Genomic DNA, 25,811 nt, shown 5'->3' with positions numbered 1-25,811 from the left:
ATAGGATGCTAAAGCAGTGAATAGAAATGCCAGACTGCCTGGGTTTAAATTCACTCTGCCACTTATAAGCTGTGTGAATGTGGTATAATAAAAGCCTAATATGTAAATTGACCAAACAGCAGAACGATTGGTTGCTATGACGCGCACTGACTACCGGGGGGGGGGGGGGGGGGGGGGGGGGGGGGGGCAGACACTCAACGCAGGAGCTGCCCCCTGGTGGTCAGTGTGCTCTCACAGGGGGAGCGCTGCTCAACCAGAAGCCAGGCTCACAGCTGGCGAGTGCAGTGGCGGTGGCGGGAGCCTCTCCTGCCTCCACAGCAGTGCTAAGGAGCAGTGAGCTGAACTGTAAGGAGCAGTGAGCAGGCGGGCGGTAAGGAGCAAGGAGTCCCAGACTATGAGAAGGATGTCCACTGAGGGCTCCCAGACTGCAAGAGGGCACAGGCCAGGATGAGGGACCCCACCCCCACCCCCGTGCACAAATTTTGTGCACCAGGCCTCTAGTGAGAGTATAAGCTATTTATACTCTCCGTGTCTCTCTCTCTTTTTTTTTAAATTTATTTCAGAGAGGTAGGGAGAGGAAGAGAGAGATAGAAACATCAATGATGAGAGAGAATCATTGATCGGCCGCCTCCTGCACACCCCCTACTAGGGATCGAGCCTACAACCCGGGCATATGCCTTGACCAGGAATCGAACCATGACCTCCTGGTTCATAGGTCAACACTCAACCCCTGAGCCATGCTGACTGGGTATGTGTAATCTTAATCATTAAATTTTTTGCAGCTAAAGTTTGATACACTTAGTATGGGCAAGCATGACAATGGAAAAATCAACCCACTTTCAATGCTTTAATTCACAAGGCAATTAGAGTAGTTTACTCAGTTATTTGTATTTCATTAAGATCTGAATCATACTGAAAATTAGTGGTTAGTTCCTGCGAATGTATGATTACTACAATGAAATGCAATCTGTCTCATGTACATTTTCCTATTCGTTTTCATGTGTAAAGTCAATAATAGACTATTAAATTTTTAATCACCATTCTTATTTTATTTTAGATTTTATGTTTACAATAAAAAGAGACATCTTGTCAACACACCTTACGTGGATAACTCCTATAAGTGGGCTGGTGGTGGCTTTCTGTCTACAGTGGGTGACCTTCTGAAATTTGGGAATGCTATGCTGTATGGTTACCAAGTCGGGCTGTTTAAGAACTCAAATGAAAATCTTTTGCCTGGATATCTCAAACCAGAAACAATGGTTACGATTTGGACACCAGTCCCTAACACAGAGATGTCTTGGGATAAAGAGGGTAAATATGCAATGGCATGGGGTGTCGTGGAAAAGAAGCAAACATATGGCTCTTGTAGGAAGCAACGGCATTATGCCTCACATACTGGAGGTGCCGTGGGTGCCAGTAGTGTCCTGCTGGTCCTTCCTGAAGAACTGGATGCAGAATCTGTACGTAACAAGGTTCCTCCAAGAGGAATAGTTGTTTCCATCATCTGCAACATGCAGTCTGTTGGACTCAATAGCACTGCTTTAAAGATTGCTCTGGAATTTGATAAAGACAGATCAGACATGCCTTAACATCACAGGTGCAAAATGAACTGTTTTGCTTTTTTAAACATTAACTAAAGTTCCAAAATACATGAGGTTTTTAAGAATAAATTTGTAATATAGTATAATTGAATGCAGAAAATATGTACCTCTAATTGTTTAATTTTGTAATTGTCTTTTATTGTAGGGTTAGTTCTTTATACTCAGGGAAGTAACAATATTGTATTTACTTTTTGAAAAAAAAAGTTAATTCTTGAAATAAAATATTCTGATGAAAATACATACTTTTTGAATGTGTAAAATAGAGAAAATCTCATTCAGTAGGAACCTCCAAATATTGCTCTTTTTTTCCTTTTTTAAAAATCCCCTCACCACCTCCCCTTTGATAACCATCAGTTTGTTCTCTATATCTATGAACCTGTTTTGTTTTGTTTATTAATTTGTTTTGGTTGTTTTAGATTTCACATATAAGTGGAATCAAATAGTGCTTATATTTCTCTGTGTGATTTATTTCACTTAGCATAATACCATCTAGGTCCATTCTTTTTTATTACTGCATAATGTTCTATTGTACATATATGCCACTTCTTTAGCCACTCATCTATCAATGGATACCTAGGTTGCTTCCATATCTTGGCTATTGTAATTAATGCTGCAATGAACATAGGGGTGTATAGATCTTTTTGAATTAGTGTTTTTATTTTATTTGGATAAATACCCAGAAATGAAAGTGCTGGGTCATATGGCAGCTATATTTTTAATTTTTTTAAGAATCTCCATGCAGTTTTCCATACGGTTGCACCAATTTACAATCCCACCAATAGTGCACAAGGGCTCCTTTTTCTCCACATCCTCATTTTTTTATGTTTTGATCATAGCTATTCTGACTGCTTATCTCATTGTGTTTTTGATTTGCATTTCCTTAATGATTAGTGATGCTGAGCATCTTTACATATGTCTGTGGGCCATGAGTATGTCCTCTTTGGAGAAATGGCTACTTGTACTGCTGCCAACTTTTTAATTGGATTGTTTGGGAGAAGGGGATTTGGCATTAAGTTGTATGAGTTCCCTATATATTTTGGAGGTTAACTCCTTATCAGATGTATCATTTATGATTATCTTCTCCCATTCAGTAGGTTGTCTTTTTATTTTGTTGATGTTTTTCTTCACTATGTAAAAACTTTTCAGTTTAATGTAGTCCCACTTGTTTACTTTTTGTTTGTTTGTTCACCTTGCCCAAAGAGACATATCCAAAAAGATATTGCTAAGACCATCAAAGAATTTACTGTCTATGTTTTCTTCTAGCATTTTTATGGTTTCAGGTCTTACATTTAAGTCTTTAATCCATTTTGAGTTTATTTTTGTACATGGTGTAAGAAAGTTGGTCCAATTTATTTTGGTACTATATGTCCAGTTTTCACACTGCCACTTATTGAAGCAACTATCTTTACCCTCATTGTATACTTTCCTCCTTTGTTGTAGATTAGTTGATCGTATCAGTGAGGATTTCTTTCTTTTTTTTTTTTTTTTAAATATATTTTATTGATTTTTTACAGAGAGGAAGAGAGGAAGGGAGAGGGATAGAGAGTTAGAAACATCGATGAGAGAGAAACATCGATCAGCTGCCTCTTGCACGCCCCCTACTGGGGATGTGCCCGCAACCAAGGTACATGCCCTTGACCGGAATCGAACCTGGGACCCTTGAGTCCGCAGGCCGACGCTCTATCCACTGAGCCAAACCGGTTTTGGCAAGGAGGATTTATTTCTTGACTCTCTATTCTAGTTCATTGATCTATTTTTATGCCAGTACCATACTGTTTTGATTACTGTAGCTTTCTAATATAGTTTAAAATCAGGCTTGACTGGGTCTAGAGCAGTGGTTGGCAAACTGAAGCTCATGAGCCACATGCGGCTCTTTAGCCCCTTGAGTGTGGCTCTTCCACAAAATACCATGGCCTGGGTGAGTCTATTTTGAAGAAGTGGTGTTAGAAGAAGTTTAAGTTTAAAAAATTTGGCTCAAAAGAAATTTCAATCGTTGTACTGTTGATATTTGGCTCTGTTGACTAATGAGTTTGCCAACCACTGGTCTAGAGGATCTGATTCCAAGATGGCTCACCCATGTGGCTATAGGCACAAGGGCTTACTTACTGGATTTTGGCAGGTCTCAGTTTTTCATCACATGAGCCTCTCCAAGGTATGCTTGGCTATTCCATGGCTTCCTTCAGATTGCGTGAAGAGTGAAAAAGGCAAAAGCCACAATGTATTTTATAATGTAGACTTGGAAGTCATATACCATCACTTATGCCAAATTCTGTTGGTCACACAGACCAACCCTGATTCAGTTTGAGAGACGACTACACAAAGGCTAAATACCAGAGGTAGGGATCATTGAGAGCTATCTTGGAGACTGGCTCCAAAAATAGCTTATTGTAGTGTGGACATATGGGAAATTTTGTTGTAACAGCCATACATATGTATATTGGAAACTAAACTGAATTCAGAAAATTTCAAAAGGAAATTGTTTTTTATACACTAATAAAAGGAGGGTTTTCTATCATTCTGAGCCCTAAGCCTGTTTCTTCACTTTCCACTTTAATATATAAAGGTAAATAGATGAAGATCTCTAAGTTGGTTGAAATATGAAAAAAGCTGCTTTCTAAAACAGATCCATTTCACCTCTTTTTTTCTTGCTTCTCCTGATCGTAGATTTTGTATTCATGTTTGTAAACTTTTTCAATACATGCTCTCTTTGATAAATATAAAAACGTCATACCTATTTTTAATGTTATTTTAAATGTTAAACATTAGATATGTGACTAAAAGCAAATCAAATATAATGGTAATTTTTTAAATTAAATTTATTGGGGTAACACTGGTCAATAGGGTCATACAGGTTTCAAGTGTACATTTCTATGATACATAATCTGTATATTGCATTTTGTGCCCACTACCCAAAGTCAAATCATTCTCCATCACTATATATTTGGCCCCCTTTATCCTTTATTCTCCCCATTCCCCTTTTCTCCTTTGCAACATGATTTTGCTGCTCTTCCCAACTAGTGGTGGAACCTGTTTGTCCACACCCTTGAATCTGGGCTGACTTTGTGGCTTCTTTGACCCACAGAATGTGGTGGAAATGATGCACAAGTTCCAGAGGCCTTCAAGCTTGTTTTCACCCTCTAAGAACACTGCCCCAGGGTTGCCATGGAATACAGAAGCTCTAATAGCTTCCTGGAACATGGGAAGCTACCTGGAGAACTGAGATGCCCCAGCTGCCAGCCAGCACCAGCTGCCAGCCATGTGACTAAAGCCATTTTGGACCTTCCAAAGCAGTTAAGCCTCCAGCTGAATGCAGCCACATGAGTGAGTCCAACCCACAGAATCATGAGAAATAATAAATCATTATTTTAAGCCACTAAATTTTGGGGTGGCTTGCTTTGCAGCAATAGTTAACACAACTATACTCTGGTGTGATAACAGGTGTGTAAATAATTTGGGCGAAAAAGTAGAACTTGAGAGTACTTGAATAGATAAGATCTTTTTATTTAAATAAACACTTTTAAAAAAATTAATCCTCACCCAAGGACATGCATAGAGAGGAGGGAAGCATCCACATGAGAAACACCAATCAGCTGCCTCCAGGGAACAGCAACCTACGTATGTGCCCTGACCAGGAATCGAACCTGCAGCCTTTGGGTGCATAAGACAACACTCAGCCAACTAAGCCACTCTGACCAGGCTAAATTCTATTAACAGCACTCTGTGTCAGGCACTGTGCTAAGCATTCTGTATATGTTGTCTCATTTTATCTTCAAAACAACCCTATTAAGTAGAAATTAATCACCTCCTTTTGCCCAAGATCACACAACCATTGACCATTTGAAATTGTTTCAAATCCAGGTATACCTGACTCTAAAAATTGTTTAACCATTATCTTGCCTTCCCATGAGATAGAAAAAAAGTCTCAAAAAATTTACAGATCCAATAAAAGGCAAAAAAATAAATATATATTGGGATTTTAATTAGTAAATCTGGCTGCAAATAAAAATAATGACACCTTTTACATTAATATACAAATTGATATGAAGGATGACATAGTAGTCATGCTTTTATGCATCCACTCTTTTAAATACATAGCATGATATATAAAATGGGAAATAAGTGCCCTGGCCAGGTGGCTCAATTGGTTGGAGCGTTGTCCCATATACCAAAAAGTTATGGGTTCAATTCCATTTAGGGCACATACCTAGGTTGTGGGTTTGATCCCCAGGGAGGGCACGTATGGGAGGCAACGGGTTGATATTTCAATAAATAGGTGAGGATTAAAATGTGAAATAAGAAAATGAAAGACATTCATGGACTTAAGAATACAAACACAGAACACTGAGCAGGACTAAAGCTGATGTCTGCTGAGCTCTGGGTCCAGAAGGCAGTGGCAGCTCCCATTTCTGTTCCTGTAGAATAATCAAAACTAAAACTGCTCCCCTATGGAAAATTTTAAATATAGGTTTTTAACTAAGTCTGACACAACTATCTCCCTATTTTCCTAAGGTGAGGTTGTGTTAGGCAAGAAAATAACAGTAGACCTGGTTCTACCAGAGGGGACGAGGGCAGTGCAGGACTAAGCCAATAGGTAAAAGAGTTAAAACTATGAAAATTACTTCTGTATCCCCTTATAAACAAGATTCAAAGGCTACTTGAGCCTGGATCAATAGCAAATATCTTAAATTGATATAATTTTTTATGCCTATAGTTGTGAAAATATAGCTATAAAATCCTAAAAGTTTACAAGATGAGGCCATTTTTCTATCAAAGTAATGTTCTTTCTTTGTAAAATGCAATAATGAACTGTAACCCTTCCAGACAAAGATTTAAGCTTGTTTCCATGGAAAATTATAGACATATTTCCACAATCTCACTTTTCAAATCTGGGGTAGAATCTTACATTGTAAAAGGTTGAATTTTGTGGTATCTTATCATACTTTTTTAAAAATTATAACTTTATCAGATGACTCACAGGGGCAACCAGATAAGAAACCATTTGTCATCTGATGAGGTCAGAAGCCAAGAATTTAATTTTATTTTTACTAATCTTTATGTAACTGTTTTGTTTTTAATTTATGGGAGATAAGATTTCCTTTAAAAACACATGTATGTAAAAAAGTACAGTCAATGTAAGTAGTAATATTAAAGAAAAACATTCAGTAAATAATAATGTATAGGGCAAAATCATGAAGTTTGGAAAAGTCTTAGTGTTCCATTGAGTATTTCCAAGCTTAGTAATACTGTTTAGATTAATAATGAAGTAAAAGTTAATATGCCATTCAGTTCCCAATACCAAGTATTTCTATAACTTAGTCCTTAGATATTTTCTTTAAAGTACAATACTTTCCGTCCTGATACACCAAGGTTTCGGCTTTGATTCCCAGTCAGGGCATAGACAAGAATCAACCAATAAATACATAAAGTACAATACTTCCTTTCAATACTATTTCCAAGGAAATTTTCAGGGATTTGCCCTCCAGATTAGTTATCACAGGTTTTGCTCCTTATCAATAGCCTGTCACCCCCACTGCTCCCTCTAGTCCAAGGTTCCCAAATTGTGCAAGCTGAGGTGCCTTGAGCACCACAGAAAAAAACACTGGTACTTGACATCTTTTGAATGTCATGCAAAATTCTAGTTCCAGGTAGTTACATTAGTTGGCACTACATTCCCTTTGATGACGTCATATCTCTGCGAAGTTGGTTTGGGGCCATGGCTGTGATAAAAAGTATTAGGCAAAAATCAGTGTGAAAGCAATGAGGATGGCTGTGTCCAATCTGATCCCAATTTTGAGAAATTGTACAGTGCCCAAAATGCATACCCATTCCATTAATAATTATGATTAAGAATTACATAAAAATGATCATTTTTAATTTACATGTATCATTTTCTTCAAATGGCTACCTAAGTTGTTAGAACCTAACTACTTAATAAATGTAGCTGTTAGGTATCATTTTGACCATAGAACTCTATGAAAAAATTACTGAGACTCTAAAGATGCCATAAACCAAGAAAGTATGGGAACCGCTGTGTTATCTACTTTTCCATTTTTTAAATGCACCCCAAACTTTCCATAGTTTTTCAGTATGATATATGAATCATATGTTAAAAGGATCCATCTCTCAAACTGGGGGTATATACTATTATATGCCTCTTTTATTGAGAGGGGGATAAAGAAATTTTTAATTTTTAAAAATTTCTTCCTTCATCTGCATTTGATGTTATGTAAACATTACTGCAGAAGTAATTTTCGGATTTCAGATATTTTTAAGGTTTTGATAGGAAATACCTATCTAAATGCCTGCCTTAAAGTTAACAAAATAGAGGAGTTATTTTCCCAGTCCAATGAGGAGTTGTACTGTGGCTAGAGAAGGAAAGATACACTCCCAATTCCTAGCTCCACAGACCATTTCATAAACTATAAAAATGACAATGAGACACCAGAGCCACTCAACACATGTGCAGTCAGGAGTGCTTATCTGTCTATAACAGAGAATTCAATACCATCTACCATCCCGTCACTACATCCTAGGGTAAATCATGATACTTCTGATTCCTCCTCTCAAATTTCCTATCCCAAAAGGAGCTTCCTATAACTCAGACCCCCAACACAGTCCTAATTATGCTGTATATTAGGACCATATAAATCCAAGGCATTATACTGTGATTGTTAAATTAAACATGTACTTCTAAAATGCGTTTCCATGATTATAATAGCAAAACTATATTTAGAATTAACAAATGGACTTCTTTCCATTTGTAATTATTTAGCTCCATTCATTTAAACCAAATTAACAATGTATATATTAATGTATAGCATGCACACATTGAAAAAAAAGGAAAAAGGGGTAATTTTCCCATAATCAAAACTTTATTGAAAAATTGACACCAAAATAGGAGATCACTGTTGTATACTTACAAAATTAAATGTAATTACATTATCCTGGTAGATTAACTAGAATTATTAAACTGATAAGGCTTTTTGTGATATAACCCAAATTCAGGAAGCTGTGTGGATCATTAGTGTTGCTTTCTTCTAAATGAACACCCTGCAATGGAATTACAAAAGCATATTAAACACAAGTCTGTTCTATCTTTGGTATAGTATTTTTGTTTGTTTGTTTTCCTTTGGTATAGTATTAATGGCAAAAAACACAAGTAAAAACTTTGTATTTTAGGAATATTACATTAATATTCATATTTAGGTTATTTATCCTTTCATACCAAAAATTTGCTATAATAAATCATTTATATTTGAATTTACTCTAATGTGACTATAACTGTCACTCCTGTTTCTCAAATGCTATAATGGAGTCTATTTAAGACCAGGAACCTGAATTTGTTAGTTAAAACTTTAATATTGGCATGATATAAAGGTTTTGGAAATCTTGCAAGTATGTTGACTTCATACTTATATATCTTACCAGATCATATTAAATAGATCTTGAATCTGTTGCCAATCCACTTATAACTCTTCCAGTGAGAACAACAGAATTCACAGCTCCCCAAAATATCACAAGCAAATTTCAAGTATAAAGTATGCTAAGTCTACAAGTACTACAGAAAACTATATACGTAATTATTTTTTTCTTATTGCATGAAATGGATTAAAATTCGATTTTTTGTATTAACCATTAAGTACTCAGAGATAGCATTTAAACATATTTACTGTTACTTAGCTAGCAATGATAAAAACTGTCTTAAGTCTTATGTACCATATACATATGAAACAAAATATTTACAAGAGAAATCAATCCACGGGCCCACACTCTATCCACTGAGCCAAATAGGCTAGGGCTACAAGAGAAATTTTTTAAATCCTGTTTTTAAAAAACCGATGTCCTATTGTATATAGTTATTCTTTTGCTCCATTTATGTTTAATATCCCAAGTTAGGCAAACTAAGTGATTAAATACAGCAAAATAAAGTGTTCTATCCTAAAAAAAATAAAATAATAATATTCAAAGGAGTTCTTTGCAAGGTCAAATTGAAAAGGACACTCTTTACTGAAAGAGTATACAATGAAAAGACAAAATTATTTTGGTAATCACAAATTTAAGGTTTCTTTTAAATTGCCTTTTGGTAAAGATAGAGACATTTACAATCATGAAATCTCACCACGGGTTAGAAAATGCTAAGTGATATACCTTCTGTGAGTCTAGCCTTTCCTCCTGTCGGCTGGCACAACACTGTTGAACAACCTACGCAAAGAACCACTGTCTGAGCATGGCTGAACACCGTGGTGATCTTGTAGCAACCTAGAAAAAGGGCACTGTTAAAAGTGAAAAGCAGAAGAATACACAGCACTTGTTCAACATACTTCTAGTAAAGACCTTGTAAAAGATTAATTACTTTAGTGTTGTGCAATAGCAAGCCACATGCGTAACAAACTTTTCTAGTAGCCACAAACTTGTTAAATATTATCATTTCAACATGTAACCAATACGTGGGGGGAGGGAAGCTACACCTTCAAAATCTGCTGTGTACTTTGCACTTACAGAATATTTTCATTTTGACCAGCCACATTTCAAGTGTTCAGTAGCCACATATATAGCTAATGACCACACCACCATACTGGCAGCACAGCTTTACACTAAAGAATCAACATACTTTTCATTGCATCATGAAAAAGAAAGCTCATCATCTCATCAACTTGAAGACTTAGTAAATCAAATGTCATATTCCCTTTGGAGTCCCATCTTCACCCCTCACCCCTTAGACCCCACCCCCCAAATGTTTCTACAGTGGTCTGAATACGTTTATTATGAAAATATCCAATTCTGTAACCCCACTTCTCCTCAACAGAGGGTCCTAAAGTATCAAATATACACTCCACACTAGCAATTCCCATAGAAATTTTCATTAGGAAAGAATTTGAAACTTTACCTGGACATTTTACATCCATAAAATAAGAATTTGGACTTTGAACTAGCCGTTTCTTTTTATGTTTTTTCTTTTCCTCTTCCAAGGACGGATGTAGTAAATCTCTAGCCAACTGAATAAAAAAGCATATTATTACTACTAGAATGAAACCACAACGCTGGCAGATTTGACCATACGTGAAATATACATGCAAAAATCACAGACATACTCCGCAGAGGCCACACCTCGGGTGTTATTTTTTAAAGGTTGTCAACTCTCATCAGTACTTTTTGTAATGTTTGCGTTCTTCCGGTCCCGGTACCGCGGCTCTCTGACCACCGGGAAACATATGGTGAGGTTCACCCGGTTCACCTCGGCTCAACTGAATATCATCTCCAATACAAACACAACCGCGGTGCTCAGTAAGGACGTGACGGCGACCCAGGGCCCGCCGCGACTCCAAATCGCGGAGGGTCTGTGGAAACCAGGGTTCAACATCTGACCCGACAGGGGCCCCGCGTGGCTGAGGCGTGACCGCCCTTGGTGGAGTTGCAACAACGAAGTTCGGTTTTAAAAAGGAAACGGGCAGAAAATCTCTTCCGAGACAAGGCAGAGGGGGCGAAAACCACGGAACTCAAAGAGAGCCCCAAAGACTCAAAAGAAACAGCCTCGCGGGCGCCCACCAAACACCCAGAGGTTAGGTTCCGGGAGCGGTCCCCTCCCCGCCGCCCACTCCAGCGCGCGGCGCCGGGCGGCCGAGCCTCCCCCACTCCCCGCCCCGCAGGGCCGGACAGGCGCGCCGCCCCGTCAAGTCCCAGCAAGTCCGCCACGCGCGATCCCGACCGCGTGGCCGCGAGCCGCAGGGAGCCCCAGGTCCGCGGGGCGTCGGGCCAACCCGCCCCGGCCCCTCGGCGCACGGAGCAGCCCCAGCCCGAAAGTAAACAGCTCACAGGCATGTTGATCCTCTCGCAGCGCAGCCCGTCCCGATCTCCGAGGCGACACCCAGGGGAGCAGCACGCGATCGGGTGGCAGCACCAACTTCCGGGGGAGAGGAGGCCGGGAGGGGGCGGGGCGGCGCGGGCTGTCCGCTCTAGGAGCTCCTCTCGGTGGTGGGGTGCGGCTGGGGCCCCGCTCGCGGTCCGGGGCTAGGGGGGTCCGAGCATCGGGCCAGTCCGTGGCCCCAGGCCCCGCGGCCCCACGCTCCGCGGCCCCACGCTCCGCAAACCTAACGGGCCCAGGGCCGGGCCGCCGGCCGTAGGGCTCCGCACTGGATCAGCGGTGCCCGGGGTCGGCCCGGCGGGGTGTGCCCGGCCGGGAAGCCCCTCGGGCGTAGGCCGCGGGGAGTGGGTACGGGCGGTGGCGCGGAACCCCACGGGCCCACCGGGGCGGGCACGCTGGGCCGCTGGTCACTAGGCCACCGTCCTCTGTTCTTTTGTGTACTAAAAACAATAATATTAATTAAAACTGTTAACCTATGCCAGCGAGATTATGAAAGAGGCTCCTATACTCGTGCATCCGGCTTCCAAGGCACCGAGTACTGAGTACTAAGTTCTTTGTGGGATGAAGCTGTGCTTTGGGTTTGCTTTGCCCTGGAAAAGTTTTTAAGCACGATTCACTGCCAATTCGCTGCGGGGCTTTGTTCACTAGAGGCTCCTTCCTGTCCCCTGAGGAGCATGCACTTTCCAGAGCGGACAACTCCAGCCTGAAAAAAACTCGAGGCTGGCTTCACGGATATAAAATACTAGAGGCCTGGTGCACGACCAGTTGGCCTGGCCTGTGAGACCAGCCGGAACCAACTCTCCAACATCCCCTGAGGAGTCCCAGATTGCAAGAGGGTACAGGCCAGGCAGGGGACCCAACCGGTGCATGATGGGGCCAGGGAGGGATGGGGGAGGGCTCCAGGGCGAGTCTGGCCAGTCTTGCTCAGTCCCCATCCACCGGATCCCAGCAGCAAGCTAACCTATGGGTCAGAGGTCTGTCCCCTGGTGGTCAGTGCATAGTCATAGCCAGAGGTTGAGTGGCCTTAGCATACCATTAGCATATTATGCTTTGGTTGAACAGACGACTGGACACTTAGCATATTAGGCCACTTAGCATATTAGGCTTTTATTATATAGGACTTTTATTATATAGGATTTTTGATGAGGAGGACAAGCTTGAGGGATTGGATGTGAGGGAATGTGATTGAAAGCTAAGAAATCAGGGAGATGCTTGACCAGAAAATGGTCCTAAGTAGGCGTTCTTAATCACCTATTTCTCTATTTGCAAAAATAAAATATGTATAATACACATTTTGGAAAATGCAGAAAAACAGAAAATTAAAATTACTGTGCAGAGATAAACATCTTAAACATATTGACCTATGTCCTTCCAAACATTTCTTTATTCACTTACAAATAGGTTTGTTTTGGGTTTTGTTTAACATAATTGATATCTTGTGCATATTCCTTTTTAGACTTCATCCCCCACACTTACTGTATAACAAACATTGTTCCATGTTACTACACATTTTCCTAATTATGACTTTTAATAGGCACATAGTATTCTTCATATGAATATATATCCTCCTTTCATCCATATGCTAAATTGGAATTAGGTTTGGGTTTTTAAATATTTAATATTTTAAATATTAATAAATATTTTCAGGTGGATAAGTACCCCATATAATAAAAGGCTAATATCCAAATTGTCCCTTTGACCAGGAGTTTGACCAGGAGTTCAATCTGGAGTTTGACCAGGGGGCGGGGCCAGCCAACCAACCACCTGCAGCCCCTCCCCCTGGCAGGCCCCATCCCAGATTGGCCCCCCACCCCAATTGGGGGTGGGGCCGGCCTGCCAACTGCCCGCAGCCCCTCCCCCAAGCTGGGCCCATCCCCTTGGCCAGCCCAGCCCGATCAGTCCAATCAGCCCCAATTGGGGCAGGCTGACCGGACACCACCCATGCATGAATTCGTACACCAGGCCTCTAGTATAGAATAATACAATTGAGTAGGCAGAATAGTGGCCCCCAAAGTCTTCAATGTCCTAATCCCCAAGACTTATAGTTACACTAGAGGCCCAGTGCACGAAATTTATGCACGGGGGTGGGGGTGGGGAAGAGGTGTCCCTCAGCCCGGCCTGCACCCTCTCCAATCTGGGACTCCTCGGGGGATGTTCAACTGCCTCTCCCAATCCAGGACCACCACTGGCTCCTAACCACTTGCCTGCCTGCCTGCCTGCCTGCCTGCCTGATCACCCCTAACAGCTCCCCTACCAGCCTGATCGCCCCTAACTGTTCCCCTGCTAGCCTAATCACCCCTAACCGCCTCTGCCTCACCCTGCACCTGGGACCCAGGTTTCCCTCCCTCTGGCCAGCTGCAGGCACCCAGGACCCAGGCCGGCTTTGCCCAGGCCAGCTGCAGCCACAGGGGACCGGGACTGAGGGACAGACGACTTGTCCTGCTCCTGGGCCACAGCCTAGCTGGTCCCATTCCTCTCTCACGAGCTCATTTGCGCCTGGCTCATCCCCATTCCTCTCTCCCCATTACTGAGTGCCTGAGCCATTATGGCGTGATGTGTGAGGGTGTGACAACCATTTGCATATTAGCTCTTTATTATATGGGATGGCAAGTTGAACAGGTTACAAACTAGCTGACTTTAAACCAGGAAAATTATGCTGAGTTACCCTGCTAGGCCCAATGTAATCACAAGGGTCCTTTTAAAAGTGGAAGAAAAAGACAGAAAGATAATTTAAAAAAAAAAAAGCTGTGATGATGAAGGGTCTGAGAGATACTATGTTGCTGGCTTTGGAGATGGAGGAAGGGGACCATGGGCCAAGGAATGTGAGCAGCCTCCAGAAGCTGGAAAAGGCAAGGAAATGGACTCTCTCCAAGAGCCTCCAGGAGGGACACATTGCTGCCAGCCCCTCAATTTTAACAGTGAGACCCGGGTCAGACTGAACTACAGAACTGTAAGGTAACAAATTTGCATTGTTTTAAGCCACTAACTTTATGGTAATTTGTTATAGCAACAATAGAAAACTAATACAATAATGAAGACCCATGTACCCATCACACAACTCTGTCAAATCTTTTTTTAAAATATATTTTACTGATTTTTTACAGAGAGGAATAGAGAGGGATAGAGAGTTAGGAACATCGATGAGAGAGAAACATCGACCAGCTGCCTCCTGCACACCTCCTGTTGGCGATGTGCCCGCAACCAAGTTACATGCCCTTGACCGGAATCGAACCTGGACCTTTCAGTCCGCAGGCCGACGCTCTTTCCACTGAGCCAAACCGGTTAGGGCACTCTGTCAAATCTTAACAGTCAATACAACCAACCCCCAAGTTTTCAATATTAAAATAACACTGTGGTAAACATTCCTGTAGATTAGTCTTTGTGCACATCCTTGATTATTTTCTTAGAATAAATTTCTAGAAGAGGAATTTCTTTTTCTTTTTTCTTTTTTTTAAATATTTTATTGATTTTTTACAGAGAGGAAGGAAGAGGGATAGAGAGTTAGAAACATCGATGAGAGAGAAACATCGACCAGCTGCCTCCTGCACACCTCCTATTGGCGATGTGCCCGCAACCAAGTTACATGCCCTTGACCGGAATCGAACCTGGACCTTTCAGTCCACAGGCTGACGCTCTATCCACTGAGCCAAACCGGTTTTGGCTAGAAGAGGAATTTCTGAGTTAAAAGTTATGCACATTTTAAGGTTTACAATATTAACTACCAAATTACCTTCCAGAAAAGTCAAACCAATTTACATTCCATATGGATTGAAAATTCCCCTTTTTTTGCACCCTTGGCAATATTGGATATTATGTTTTTCCCTATCTCAGCCAATTCAGAAAAACTATATGGTGTTTTGCCATATTTCACTGTTGTATTAATTAATACTTCCCTTATGCTTATTGCTCATTAGCAGTTTTCTGTCGGGATGATCGTTTATTTCCTCCTTATGTGTTCTTCTATATTAAGGATATTAACCAAATATTTTCCCAATTTATTTTCTATTAATTTTATCCTATTAATTTTATTTTTGTGTGATTTAAAAATCATACAGCAAATTGTAATTGTTTGTGTATACACACACACACCAGTATAATGCAGGCATAGCTCATTTTATTGCATCTTGCTTTATTGTGTATCACAGGTGTCACATGTTTTATAAATGTAAGGCAAGACTCTCCACCAGCAAAAGGATTACATCTCTCTTTAATGCGATACTTGCTTTATTACAGTGGTCTGGAACCAAACCCGAAATATCTCCAAGGTATGCTGTATATTTTAAACCTATTGGGTTTTCCTTTTTAAGACAGGCCTTGGCCACCTTAGAATCGGCTAAATATTCGCCTATATTTTCTTCTAATTTTTTTTTTGTTGTGATATTTATTCTTTAACTTTTTAGTTAACCTGGAATTTATTTGGCACTTGGTGGTTTCAGAACAACTTCTAACGATCAGGCCTAGTTATTGCTTCAGTTTCTTAACCAATGCCCAGTACAGTGTGGAAACCCTCCAACTTCTGAGAAACTGTGGTAACATGAGAAATAAAACTCTCAAGAAGACCTGAACTGTATTTATAACTCTGCCTCCCCCTCCAGAACTCAGTTTCTCCTAAAATGTCCCCCAGGCCCTTGCACTGATGGCAGGTGAAGGGACCCCGAGACCCGCTGCCTTGGTGGCCTGTTCTCAGGCATCCTGCAGGAGGAGCTCCCACCTGCTTCCCAAAGAACCACGAGAAGCCCCGCTGGGGTTCTGGTTACTGCCTGAGGACGCGCCAGCTGTTCCCTCTGGCCAGGTCTGAGAAGGTGCTGCTGAACTCCCTGTCAGCACCTGGTTCGCTTCACCTCAGAAGTGCAGTCATCTCCTCTCCTTTCCCCCTTTACCAACTTCAGACACTGGGAAAACTCACAGCTGTTTGGGATAAGCCAGGAACTCAACTCGTGCTAAATTTCAAGCCAGCCAAGATTGTTTCTAAATAGGTCAGCTCCCACTTTTCCCTGGGTTAGAGTTCCTCAGGCTTGTACCTTTCTTTTCCCAGAAAGATGGTCAGAGGTTTTGTTTTAAAGAAATTTGGGGTGTGAGGTGGGGGCCTAAATAACTTGTCACACTCCTGCCTTTCTGAGTATTTTTTCCTGAGAAGCTCAGAGAAATCTGTGTCATCAGCAAGCTACAACAAGGCTGCATTCTTTTTTTCCTTCCTTCTATTGTCCACCTGTTGGCAGGTTTCAAAGCACATGTGACTTATTCTCAACACATTCCTGAAATCAGCAGCAATTTCTGAAAGTCCACATCTTCTCTACACACCAGTTCAACAGGGTCACAACCATTGTCCCAAAAGCTCCATTGTAGGGGTTCAAATCCATCTGTCATTCATGAAGACATTTGACACTCTCAGGTAAGCTCCCATCTATTAGGGGTAAGAGTCTCAGATGCAGACTGTGCTGTCCTTTTCTTTATTTTCCATACCAACTTAATTTCTGACTGAGGCTGAGCCCTTGTTGGGATGGTGTTATAGACTGAATGTTTGTGTCCCCCAGCCCCAAGTTCATATGTTGAATCCTAACCTCCAATATGTGATATTGGGAGGTGGGGCCTTTAGGAGGTGGTCAGGTCACCAGGGTGGAGCCCATCAATGGGATTAGTGCCCTTATACATGAGGCCCCAGAGTGCTTCCTTCCATCTTGTAAAGACAGTGAGAAGACTGCCATCTATGAACAAGGAGGATGGCTCTCTCCAGACACCAAATCTGCCGATGCCCTGGATCTTGAACTTCCCAGCCTCCATAAATGTGAGAAATAAATAGCTGTTGTTTAAACCACCCAATCTGTGCCCAGAAGGCTGACTTTGATGGGCTACAGCAGCTGGGTTCTCTTGCCCTCTGGTTTCTAGTTGGTTAGGCCGATGGGAGGCATCAGTAGGAAATGACAGGGTGGGACAAGAGCTGGTTTGGAGTATTTGGGCCATTTTCTCCCAAGTGGCTGTGTTTCTCTACAAATAACAGTGGCTTCAGGTGTCCCTTTCCCACAGCTCTCATGGGATTCCAGTCACTACTCCCTCCTCTTCTGCCTGAGAGGTGGTGCCTCCACATTTTTTGTTGGTTTCTGTTAACCCTGCCCCAGCCTTGTAAATAGTCCCTGTATGATTGAATGGGCCATCTGTAATCTGCCTGGACCCGGACATGGGCATTCCCTGCTGGGATGTGCTCCTTTTATTTTAGCCTGGAAGGCTTTGCAGATGCGCGCCATCTGCTCCTCGGTCATCAAACCAGGTTACCCCAGGGATGTCCGTTGTCCCTGCCTGCGGAACCCTTTGGGTTTAACAGGTCATGGCTTGAGATGAATATGGGAATATTAAGGGGGAACCGCCTAGGGTACTAGCCATGCAGATCTTTGCCATTCTGTGGACCAGCAGCACTGGGAAATCCTAGGAACTTTTTGGAAACGCAGACCTTCTGAGTCAGGATCTGCATTTTAACAAGATGCCCTGGTGACTGGTGTGCACATCCCAGTGTGAGAAGTACTGGCCTAGATACACCGCACTGCCATCTCTCTGGAGTCCTCCTACCAACACCTGTGGGGCTGTCAGGAAGCCAGAATCCAGATTCCTACTACTCCAGGGTAACAAATCAAGGCTATTTTTCTAAACTGGAGCAAGGAAGCTTCCCCTTTCCCCTGCTTCTCCAAGGTATTTTGTTCATTGCAGCAAATCTCATTCTCTCTTACTGTGTCTAGGAATCCTTTAAATCAATGATACTCCAACTTGGTTGCACATTAGAATCCCCAAAGGAACATCCTAGGTCAAGTAAATTAGAGTATTTGGGGATGGGACCCAGGCAGCAGAGCTTTTAAAACTCCCCAGGTGGTATCATGAGGAGCCAAGTTGAGAACTACTGAAGTTCTCCTGAGGCCTCAAAATTTTCAAAAGCAAATCCCAGGAAGAACTACAGGCCATTCCTGCTTCAAGGTAGAGATAGGGAAAATGCATAGAGGAAGAAAAAACATTAATATCCAGCCTCAGTAGTCAGGTGAGAGATCTCCCAGCATTGTCTTGCCTGCCTTGACGATCAGGTCTCTGGTCTCCTCATCTCTCCACCTATTGCTTCTTGCAAATCGTCTCACTACCTGCCTGAGTCTCCAAGGAAGAGTGCGCTGCTTAGAGGCCAGATACTCTCTCAAACTACATTGTCATCCCACAGCTCATAGTGAAGATGTTTCATGAAGATGCTGAGGTAAGCAAAAATTTATACAAATGTAATTAATCTCTCCTACTTCTGAACTCCTGCAGCTCTTACATTAATCATTGCTTAATACTCATTGCTGTCTTGTGTGGTTTTCATTTTATGCCTTTGTACTGTAACTTCAGTTTCTGTGTTTATGTGTCTATGTCTTCCCTTCCCTAAAAGTCCACAGGCTTCCTAAGTTGAGGATTTGGTTTCATCCCCCCACATGCCTAGTGCCGTGCATAGTAAGTGCAGAGATGTGTCCACCGAGTGCCATACTCAACGTAGCTAACTGGATGGCCATTCTTTGAGGACTGTTGCACCGCTAGTTTACCTGCACCCTTCTATTTCAGTTGTAACTTCACTAGGTTCTTCATGATGCATGCCTTTGACCTTTTTCCTCTGCCACAACCTGGTGTGATGAAAAGACCACTTAATTCTGGCTAAGCCTCAGTTACCTTGTTTCTAAATCCTAAGTCATTTTGGGGTTGGTCAGATTTTAAAGTGAGCTCTTCCCTTGGAACGTGTGTACAGGCAAAATAAATGAAATCATTCTGTTTTACCATTAGATGATGAAAGCTGGTTAAAAGTCTAATGAGCCAAAGGGTTCAAAGTATTAAGAATGGTATTTCATTTATACACATTAAAGAACTTATTCAACTATTTATGAAATGTTTGCTATATACAAAGCAGTAGGTAATAGAAACCCTGTTTCCTAGGAGCACAGAAACTTTTTAACTCTTAACAGCCACTTAACCCCTTTAAGCTGTTTCTCCACCTGTAAAATGAAAATATTTATACCGGTTTCATAAGGTTAAATGAATATAAAGTGAGATAATACTTGTAAAGTGTATAGTATGCTGTAAGTGCTCAATAAATGCTCAATTGTAATTGCTAGACCTTGTTGATAATATAAACATCATTTGGCTCTGGGAATCTTGGGCTGATGGTGATTTCCTTAAAAATAATTGGTAGAATGCAACGTTTTTACAGCAGTCATGCATGAGAAAAGATTGTGAATACATTCCATCTGCAGAAAGTTTGCAGGAGTCTTACTTCTGATCAAATGCTGAGAGATTGCTCTTTCAAAATCCAACAGGTGGCACAGGAGGCACTTGTGCAGGACAAGCACTGGCCTTGGAGAGCTGTACCATTCTGCTTCCATAGGGCCTTTGTCTTGGAGATGTCTTCCTCGTCTATTACATGGTCACTCCGAAAGTAGCTGTGTAGACCGGGATTATTTGGATTTTCCTGAAGGAAAAAGGTATGGCCTAGAAGGCAGTGGAGAGCGAGACTAGTCTTCCACAAATATTTTCTCCTAAGTATTCCACTCATCTGAAACTCGTTAACTATATTAAACTGCTTAAATTCCAAATTGCCCTTACATGAAGTAAATACCATTGGCTCTAAATGTATTTTTTATAGAAACATATAGTCCAAAATATTGTAGAAGGTCTGTCTTCATTATTACTCGTGCCAGCTTGGTAGTCACTGGTAGCAGAGACTGAAGCAGTGGAGCACTGGGAAATGAGCTGGGGGGAGAGTTGTGCTACTGGTCTGCAGTGTTTGCTAATTTCCATAAATGTTGCCACCATGGCCAATGTCAAATACTAAGATGAAGTTAGTTTACACAGAATGGGGAAGAGATGAGCAGAAACTCCTGTTCGGGTAATGCCAAAATGTTATTTTAGGAATATTGCCATTATCATCAGAACTACTGATTAAAAATCCATATTGACAATTTTGGGCTTCCTTTTCTCCTTCCTCAGGTCAAAAATCAGACAATGGGAATGAAAAATAAGAGAAAGAGTGGACTACTAGACAAACCCAAACTGGATGGCCTTGAATAATGAAGAGTTGACTTACTTTATCATTTTGCCAACCTGAGCACAACATATAACAGAGTAAGAGCTCTATAAGATGTTGCTCTCTGACTTACAGATAAAGAGGTTTATATTAAATATAGAATTTCAGGTTAGGAAGGAACAATTCATTCCGATTTTAGATAGCTCTAATTGTTCCTTAAATCATGTAAAAATCTGCTTTTTAACTTAAATTCACATATTGAGGTTCCGGTCTAGGAAGGGAACATAGAAAATACCTTCACTTATTTTCCAAATGACACCCCCAGCGCTAATTGAGGATGGCTTTACTTCTTCGGGATGAATATCACAGGCTCCTACGTCTTTGCAGTTTCTCATCACCCTTTTCATGTTTCTCTGGACATGCTCCAGTTTGTCCATATCCCTCTTAAAATAGGCCCAATGACTTAACACATTGCTAGCTCAGAATAACATGGCACCATTACTTGTCTTAGTCTGCTCATCATATCTGTGTCAATACAGCCCAGTATCACATTAGCTTTTTGGGCAATGCAATGGCACCACATGGTTGATTTGCATAAACATATAGCTGATAAAATCCTTAATTTTTAAACTGTTACTAAATTTCATATCCCTTATGCTATAATTGCATTTTAAGGAATCTAAGTCTAGGGAATATACTAAAAAACATTGGAATCTAAGTCCAGGGAATATATTAAAAACCATTGAAGTATACCCTTTAAACCAATGGGTTGAATGATATATCAATTATATCCCAATAAATCTATTAAAAAAACATAAGTGCAGGAAAGAAAGGCAGATGTATCTTATTAAATACTCAATTTTGTATTTTTTTAAAATATATTTTATTGATTATTTACAGAGAGGAAGGGAGAGGAATAAAGAGTTAGAAACATCGATCAGCTGCCTCCTGCACACCCCCTACTGGGGATGTGCCCGCAACCAAGGTACGTGCCCTTGACCGGAATCGAACCTGGGACCCTTCAGTCCGCAGGCCAACGCTCTATCCACTGAGCTACGCCGGCCAGGCTCAATTTTGTATTTTTTTCAAAAACTAATAAATTTTGCCAGATACATTATCTTATGTAATCCTTTCAACAATCCTTTTGAGTTCTAGAGGAATTAAGAAACTTGTGCAAGTGAAGGAGCAAGGATTTGAACCCAGATCTACTCGGGATGCCCATGCTCATGTCATGCTTATCCCACCACACCACACTGTCTTTCTGTCAACCTGCTGTGAGGTAGGCTTTGTAATTGGTGCCCAGTCAAAGTTGGTGGGCAGAAGTCTGCCAGGCAGACAGAGCTGCAGGACCATGTGGCTCCTCAGAGTAGTAAAAGGTGACATGGTGATTTAGATCTGGAAGGTAGTAAAAGGTAGATGTCCCATAAGCAGAGCAAATGTGATTTTTGGTGGTGGTGAAGTGGGGTGGTGGGATGGTGGGGAGATATTGGGAAGAACAGTGTAAGTGACCCAGACTGGCAGTGTAGATCAGACAGACAGGGGCAGGGAGCAAACTCCCAGCTTGGTCTGCATTTCAGGTATGCTATGGGGGAAAATATATGTAATCAAATTAGAGTCCTGATTTTGAAGAGACCAGGGTTCTGGCCAGGTAATGGAGGCAGGGCGGAAGCCCGAGCAATCAAGGACTCAGGTCCTGCAAGAGGGAATCCGAACTGAGACTGTGTCAGGATAAAGGCAGAAGCCCAGAAGCCAGAACCAGATACCCAAGCCCAGGGTATTTGGTCAGAGCAAGACAAGCCACAGGGTAACCTAACTGTGTCCCCTGAACTACTGAAACAGCTTCTCAAAGCCTTCAGCTGGAGACAGGATTTGTCACTGACTCTGGTGCAGGGCCAAAGCTGTGGACGAGTGTCCAGTGGCTCAGCAACAGGGACTGACAGATTATTAGAAGAGACCAGTGCCTATCCAGTATTTTTGTTTTTGCTGCCACAGCATGACCAATGACAGCCACAGACACACATACCCCTATAGAAAGATTTAGGGTTGGACAAAATCCTGGGTGTGACATCTGTACTGCCACCTATTTACCTTACTATACAAGAAAGTATATCAGGAAGTGATTAAGAGAGAACTTTCTTTCAGGAATTACTCTGAATCTGTTCCATTCAATTTTATCATCAGCAAAAACTACTTGTGTGCATGTCTGATTCTGGCAGGTCAGTGTGAATGGACCACCCAGGTGGTCCTCATCAGGCAGACATTGCCTGTGTAATCAGAATCCCTGGCTTAGCCTCTCTCTCAGTGCCAGCTCACTCTTAGCCAAGGCTCTTTGGGTTTCATGTAACAGATACATCTTAAGCTTGCCTGAACTAAAATGGAGAGAGTACCGGACCTGGGCCAGGGCAGGAAGGGTAGCTGGGCTTCCTGGGGGTCAGAACAAAGCCCTGCAAGGCCATGGGAACAGAGATGGCTATTCTTTTGCTACTTCCCTTCTTCTCTCAGGGGTGACCTGGTTTCTCGTCTCTACTTCTCCCTGACACCATTTCAGTCTCCTTTCTCTACATCCCAGTTTGTTCTGCCTCCCAGAACACACAGTGAGAATGGCCATGCCAGCTCCCTGTTATATGCTGTCCTGGTTCCAGGGCCAGTAGTGACTGACCAAAAGGCCGTGTGCCGTGGAAAAGACTCTGGTTGTCTCAGCTTGGGTCAGGAGTATCTACTCTAATAACCTGTGGGCACTTGGGGTGATAGTGACTCCTGGGGCCCGCCCCCGTGGGCGGGACTGGGGAAAGCTCTTAGGAAAGGAGGCATAGACTGAATGGAAATCCTAAAGGTGACTACTCCCTCCAGCGGTCTAAGACTTCACCCTTCTCCCTGAAACACTGAACAGTAACGGGACATAGCTTGTTAACTGAAAACACCTTCGTGAGTGTCAGCAAATCGGTGATGAATATATGCAACAAAAAACTTTTTTTTTTCATGTAGAATAATCAAAGCTAGGGACCACACGGTGAGGGGAGAAGCCAGTTTAAACTAAAAACATACAAAGTATATTGGAACTGAGCCTGTTTACAAGGATCCACATTGCCTAACAATATATTTTACAAGCAACAAAATTACTTATGCATAGACACAAGTAATTAATTTGCAAAGTGCCTTTTTAAACAGCCTTCATATTATGTCTAAATGAAAACTGTCTTATTCATACTTCTTTAACTATCCAAAGAATAAAACCTGAAATCAGGGGATAGAAGCAGAAAATCTGGAAGTTCTGACCTTAATGGATCGTGCTTCAGATTCATAGGTGGCAAGAAGGGAGCTCTGGGGGCAGGTTGTTAAATCTGAAGGCTTACTCTTAGCCTCTGAGAGCAACCCAGACTCCTTCCCCTACAGCCTATGATGACCATAATATCAAGAGTGCTTACTTTGTGCCAAGCACTCTGTGAACCACTTTACGTGGATTATCTCATTTACTCTGTACAATATCTCTATAAGATGGATAGTAGTGTTATCCTCATTTTACAGATGAGGGGACTAAGGCACAGAACCATTCCCAAGGTCACACGGATGGTAACTTGCTGAACCAAGATATAAGTCTAAGTCTGGCTGAAAACCTTTGATCTTAATCAATATAATATGCTTAGATCTTCCAACAAGATATTATGAAATATTTGAAAATGAAGCTCCCTAATGGGCATTAAGCCTTCCTAATGCACGGATTACTCTGCACTTTACTCCCATTACCATTCCTGTCATTGTTCCTTACTCATTAGGTCTTTTTATTTTAAATGCATTTGAACAAGTGTTTTTTTTTGTGTGTGTGTGTCTCCTATAAGGAAGGCACTGATGTCAAGGGCAATGAGAAAATGATTAAGATCTCAGGGTTTTCAAGCAGCTCCAAGTCATCTAATATTAAGGAATAAGCTGTACAAATCTATATATATAAAAGGCTAATATGCAAAGTGTCCCCTCAGAGTTCGACCAGGAGACTGGGAGTTCGATCACTTGCTATGATGTGTGCTGACCACCAGGGGGCAGCACGAAGTGAAGGAAGGCTCTGATCAACCCTGATCACGGGCCAGGCCTAGGGACCCTACCCATGCATGAATATCGTGCACCGGGCCTCTACTATAGTTATAATATAATATGAATATTACACCATCCTAGGAACACAAAGGCTCCAGGAGATTAAGAGAAGCAGAGATGTCTACTAAGTATATAAAAGTTATGATTTGCTATATATGAATGTTGTTAGATGAATTGTGTGAGAGAGACAGAAATCCCATATTAGCCAAAGTAACCAACGATTCCCAGGTGTGATTCTCACCAGGCTGGGTATGATTTCTGATTGGTCATGTAGCCATGTCTTTAAGTGAACTGTGGAATGTTCCCCCTAAGGAGAAGACAGGCTTGATCCACACTGCTGCAGAAGAAAACACCGCTAAGGTGAGTTGTCAGCCAGCAAACCACAGCAGGGACAACAGGAAGAAGCTCAGCAAGATCTTCAGAAAGAGATCTCCCTTCAGTGTGATACTTCCAATCTCAAGGATCTTACCAGGACAATGCCAAGAATAAATGGGTACACCTGTTCTTTGTACTTTGATTGCAGAAACCATTCCATCACCTGCCACCAGCTGGACCCATTGGATCCTGGTACCGCCAGAAATCTGAACTGTGCACTGCTTACTCACTCTGTGCTCCACTCCCATTACCAAACCCTGCTTTCTGTCCAAGTAATGTGAACCCAACTCTGCTTTTCGGCACCCCTGAAGTCTGTAGCAGTCTGTGATCCTGACTTAGCGGCTTAACTGTGGCCGTGGAAAGCAGGATGCACTCCAGACTTTAGATAATATGGCTCCAGTGCTTCTTTTCATGTATATACAACTTTACATTACAAAGCCTGTCCCCATCATCACTAATTAAACCTGCCACTCTGTGGTAGGCCCGAATTAGTCTGCTCATTTTACAGCTGACAAAACAGACAGAAAGGCTTAGGGATTTGCTGAAGTGAAGTGGCGTTCAATCAAGGACGCCTGGCCCAATTCCCTTTCTAGTTTCTCTTTTTTTGCTTGGAAGAGGCCTTCAAAGTGCCCAGCTCTTAACTCCAAGCAGCTTAAGGAAGTCAACTGGGAAGAGTTGCTTGGCAGGGAAACAGCAATAAGCTAAACCAGAGCAACAGTGTGGGGCTTGAATTATTCAAAATAGCTAAGTCATATTCTTCCGGTTCTTAATGGGTGTTAAACACACACATGCACGCATACACACATATGCACACACATATAATTTCTCCTATAAGGCCAGGGAACAGGGCCACTGAGACATAGTT

At 41.9% G+C, this 25,811-nt stretch overlaps 2 protein-coding genes and 1 long non-coding RNA gene across 10 annotated transcripts in view; 2 read left to right on the top strand and 1 right to left on the bottom strand.

Moving 5' to 3' along the window:
- Window positions 1–25,811, top strand: part of LOC308246765 (gamma-secretase subunit APH-1B-like) — a 159,885-nt gene that overhangs the window by 14,306 nt on the left and 119,768 nt on the right. The window contains exon 6 of one of the 5 annotated variants that reach the window (XR_013960432.1): window positions 4,684–4,976. The exons of 3 other annotated variants lie outside the window; for them this stretch is intronic. The gene's annotated coding sequence lies outside the window, so the exon portion shown is untranslated. Of the gene's footprint in view, window positions 1–1,057; window positions 1,197–4,683; window positions 4,977–25,811 lie in introns of those variants that run through there. One more of the 5 variants, XR_013960433.1, reaches the window with a different exon arrangement.
- Window positions 1,033–11,517, bottom strand: RPS27L (ribosomal protein S27 like). 4 transcript variants are annotated; one of them, XR_013960434.1, is made up of 5 exons: window positions 11,415–11,517; window positions 10,489–10,597; window positions 9,750–9,860; window positions 8,522–8,651; window positions 1,033–1,553 (listed from the first exon to the last, which is right to left on the bottom strand). XR_013960434.1 is itself a non-coding variant. In XM_080665153.1 (4 exons), exons 1-4 carry the CDS (start codon window positions 11,418–11,420, stop codon window positions 8,623–8,625), a joined length of 255 nt encoding a protein of 84 aa, XP_080521279.1. In that variant the 5' UTR covers window positions 11,421–11,517; the 3' UTR covers window positions 8,459–8,622. The 4 variants fall into 4 exon arrangements, 2 of the variants coding, with proteins under 2 accessions (XP_080521279.1, XP_080521280.1); XR_013960435.1 differs by lacking the exon at window positions 1,033–1,553 and adding an exon at window positions 5,084–7,318; XM_080665153.1 differs by lacking the exon at window positions 1,033–1,553 and having other exon boundaries at window positions 8,459–8,651.
- LOC308246265 lies at window positions 14,267–17,080 on the top strand. Its single transcript, XR_013960385.1, has 3 exons — window positions 14,267–14,418; window positions 15,609–15,728; window positions 16,683–17,080. It is a non-coding gene; the product is annotated as an uncharacterized lncRNA (long non-coding RNA).

Source organism: Plecotus auritus, assembly GCF_963455305.1.
Source record: "Plecotus auritus genome assembly, chromosome: 1".
NCBI lineage: Eukaryota > Metazoa > Chordata > Mammalia > Chiroptera > Vespertilionidae > Plecotus > Plecotus auritus.
Note: the sequence above shows the minus strand (reverse complement) of the source record. Positions and strands in the feature narration are given on the sequence as shown.